We start from the raw sequence: 4,101 nt of genomic DNA on the forward strand, positions 1-4,101 counted from the left end.
AGATGGATGCTAACAGCCTTTTGACCCGATGCCTTTAGAAGCACCCTTATTTCTATTGGTAAAAAATGAAATCCTTATATGTACAATTCTACAACACATAAAATTTCTCTGTAAATGTCAAAATTGAGCTCTGTGAATCCATAGGGACCAATTTTTAGGCTAGACCTTGTTCATAAAAGTTAACGTCACATAAATAATACTCTATTGGTACAACAAAATGACGACAGTTATGGAGTAAAATATTTTTTTATTTTTATACAAATTTCAAACTTGTGGTTGTCTTGAGTAACTTATTTTTATTGCTGTACTCTAAAACGAATGCTCTAAATTTATTGTAAATGAATAGGGCAGTGTTGTTTATATGTTTTATCAATAGGATTAGTCATGAGAGAGTCTTGATAAAGGTTGTTTGGCTTCATTTATCAGTGACAATACACAGACCGAAAAGTTAAAGACAGAATTAGTCGGAAATGAACCCAACGACTCATATCAAGAGGTCGATATCTCACTTTTTACACACACAGTGTCGTAGTAATTGATGGGTTTTTCGGTTGATTTGAGACTCCTCCTTTTCAATCGGTCTATCATTTTTGTGTAGTAAATAAGCACATAGTTGCACATAGGTTCATTGGATACTTGGTTTAATTTTAGCAAAATTTTGAAGGGGCTATTTATTTCACTAAAGGCACCCCTTTCCTCTGCTATATAGCAATTCCTGGAGCCCCTATACAATTCCCCTCTGTTTTTGAAAATGCTTTGTTTATTAACAAACTAACTTAGCAGGACTACTATACAATAATCAATTGATTATTGAGAAAAACAAGATAAGGTTCTACTTCTATAGATAAGGGTCAAATGAGATGGATTCAATGTTCAATTATTAAAAGAAAAAGATAAGGTTCAATTAGATAAGGAGTAAAAAGGAAGAGTACGAATTGTTCTTATACTATTATGGGCATTATTTACCACCAACTAAATTCTAGTAGATTAAAAACCTCCCAAATTTGAGCTAACTAAAGTCAACACTTGGTTATTGTTAATAGTGTTGACATAAACTTCAAACTTTGGAGGTCAGAATTTCGGTTCTCATAGGAGGTGGAAAGGTATTGAATTTAAATTATTAAAAGTGTAAATAATGTAATTGTTGTAAGTCAATCCTACATTGGTAGTGAGATGGAGTGCGGTGCTCCTCAAGAGGTTAAGCACCCTTCCCTAGTGAGGCCTTTTAAAATCGTGAGGTCCAAGTGTGCCAAAACGGACAGTATCACTAGCAGCCCTGAAGGCTGTTCCGCACCATCCTACAATACGTTATCAATACGATTCGCTCTACTATGATGTGGTCTTGGGAGAGTGTGTTGCAAGTCAATCCCACATTGGTGGTGAGATGGAGTGTGGTGCTCCTCTTAAGAGGTTAAGCACCATTCTCTAGTGAGGCCTTTTAAAACCGTGAGGCCCAGGTGTGCCAAAACGCGCAGTATCACTAGCAGTCCAGAAGGCTGGTCCGCACCATCCTATAACAGTAATTAATCTGTCGAATTTAAGGCATCTTTCATGTAGTTGGGCTTTAAGCCTTTTTCATTTCTTGGTGATTATCGTACTTATCACATCTCCATGATGTATTAATGTCTTATATCGACTAACATAGATCGTAGCCAGTTTCTCAAAAAAATAAAATAATAGTCTTCCTACAAGATTTTAAGTATTTAGTGTTCTTTTCAAGACGATTGTTAGTGTTTATTTTAAGTAGTTGGCTCTCACTGATTTTAATTCCATTTAAACTTATCCAAGCAAATAAAACTAGCTTAGATTCTGACCAAAAAAAAACCGCCTAAAAGGTTTAGTATTTTAGGTTAGAGGGAGGTCAAGAGTTCGAGGCACGCTGACCATTTCAAAAATAAAAACCAAAATCACCCACAAAATTCAGTTAGGAATTATGATGCGGCAGATTAGTCATTCCAAAGAAGTTGAAAGTATTTCTTCACTTCATTAGCACTATTACTTCATTAATTAATGGTCACCAACCTCATCAAAACTACTCACTATAATAAATAATTCACACAATATAATAATACTATTCCATACAAGAACAACATTCAACATTTCACAACAACTAATCAAGAGTAGTTTGTTTCATCATTATTCACATGAATTTTAAAGTTGTAATCCCTTAGAGACACAAACACACACACACACATAGGAACTCAAATACTAACAAGGGTTCATTAATACTCCAATTAATTACTAAACAAATCTTTCATTTAGGTTCAGTGAAGAAACCATTAAGAGTAGGCATAATCTCTGGCGATTTGTTCCTAACAAACTTCCTTAATCCATGCTCTGCGTATTTCTCACCTTCAGCATGATTTTCCAGTACTCCAGCTGACCTATTTTCCTTATTCACTCTGCTTTTCCAAAAACAAAAACTCCTAATTAATTAGCCCCTAAACAATAATCATATATGGAAATCAAAACCCATAAGTTTGAAGTTGATTTAGATATGAAATTAGACATGGGTTGATTAATGGGTAGCTTTTAAAATACCCAATTGAAATTGTTCATGGATTCAAACAGAAAATACCCCAAATAGAAGGAAAAAAAAACTTAAATTTGTATAGATCTGTTGAAATCAGTCTATAATTAACACATGCATACATAGGTATAGAGAGAGAGGAATTTGTAGAGAGAGAGAGAGATTTGTAGAGAGAGAGAGGGGGGGGGGGGGGACCTGACTTCAGGGTTGATGGCGAGATTGCGAACTAATTGCAAACCACAGATACCGACGGCGACACCAACCGCTGCAAACAGTGGGTAGACCTACAAAAACCAACATGCAAATTAAACCACATGAGAATTTTTAGAGAGAGAAATTAGCAAGAGGAGGAAGCTAATAAATTGGGTTAAGATGAGGAAACAAACTTCGGGTCTCAACCATCGACTGGCCATAGCTAGGAATTGGGAAAGTTTTGTTTAGAGAGAGAAAGTGATAGAGAAAGGAAGAGTAATAAGAGTTGATAGAGAGAAAGAAAGAGAGTATTAATGAGAACCAATTAGTATATCAGGAAGAAGAGTGTATTTGTTGTGTGTATTTATACAAGGCTGTTTTCTTGGGCCAATTGGATAGACCCACAGTTTTGTCCCGGTTCATGATTATATTACTTTTACAATTTTCCATTGATTTCTTTCTCTCTTTCTTTTGTTTTTTTTTTCTTTTTGAAATTTTGAATAATTCTATATGGTTGTTCCTATATGTTATCTTCTCTCTTCTTTTTTCAGAAAATGAGGCCTAAAATCCAAAATTATTGTACGTAGCTAACTACATTATTTATATCTTTTTTCAATGAGATATCATTATTTATATCTTAATAATCGAGTTCAATAAATCATATAATTCTTCTCAAAAAAAATCATAGAATTCATTCCTCTCCTAATCGAACTTAGAACCTTTAGGATTTCGAAGTTTATGTTAACATTATCCACCACCTGACCTACCAAATATTGAATTTATCTCTCTCTCATCTTTTATAACATATTCAATCCACATATTACTCTTCTCTCTCATTTTTTTTTTCATTTTCTCATTGATATTTATATATATTAAGGTTTCTAAATAATTATATCCCACCATATTTGTTTTCTATTTCTACAGTTATAATTATATAAATGTAGATCGATGAATATAAATCACCTTTTATTTTCATTTATCGTGTATCTTCCTTTGTCTTTCAAAGTTTTACATAGACACTTTGGGTTATGGAGATCCTCAATGTAAAAGTGAAAACGATTTAGAAAAAAGAACAACGATAATAATAAATGAGAGAGAGGATAAGAGGATGATGTAAAGAGAATAAAGTAAAGATAATGAAGATGAAGAAGGATTTAAAATGGCGTATCTGAATATGCGGTAGAGAAGATGAAGAAAGGTGTAAGTTCAGTTATGCATTGCTCTCAACCCTCGAAATGTTTTGCATGTAATATGTCTCTTAAAATGTTCAAAAACTGGAACTAGGAAATCGTTTCTTTTCTTGACCAATAATTTTTTGAGTAATGCTAGAATAGACTACAAGTCAAAGTCTAATCCAGACGCGAAATCAACTGTTTCCA

General features: G+C 33.6%; 1 protein-coding gene across 1 annotated transcript; it reads right to left on the reverse strand.

The window, feature by feature from the left end:
• Positions 1-2,052: 2,052 nt before the first annotated feature.
• Positions 2,053-3,213, reverse strand: LOC147542907 (uncharacterized). The gene is made up of 3 exons (XM_086634142.1): positions 2,917-3,213; positions 2,726-2,814; positions 2,053-2,402 (listed from the first exon to the last, which is right to left on the reverse strand). The coding sequence occupies exons 1-3, from the start codon at positions 2,941-2,943 to the stop codon at positions 2,255-2,257; spliced, it is 264 nt and encodes an 87-aa protein (XP_086490268.1). The 5' UTR covers positions 2,944-3,213; the 3' UTR covers positions 2,053-2,254.
• Positions 3,214-4,101: the final 888 nt, after the last annotated feature.

Source organism: Eschscholzia californica, unplaced genomic scaffold, assembly GCF_041429995.1.
Source record: "Eschscholzia californica isolate CP2 unplaced genomic scaffold, dmEscCali1.0.p SCAF_4, whole genome shotgun sequence".
NCBI lineage: Eukaryota > Viridiplantae > Streptophyta > Magnoliopsida > Ranunculales > Papaveraceae > Eschscholzia > Eschscholzia californica.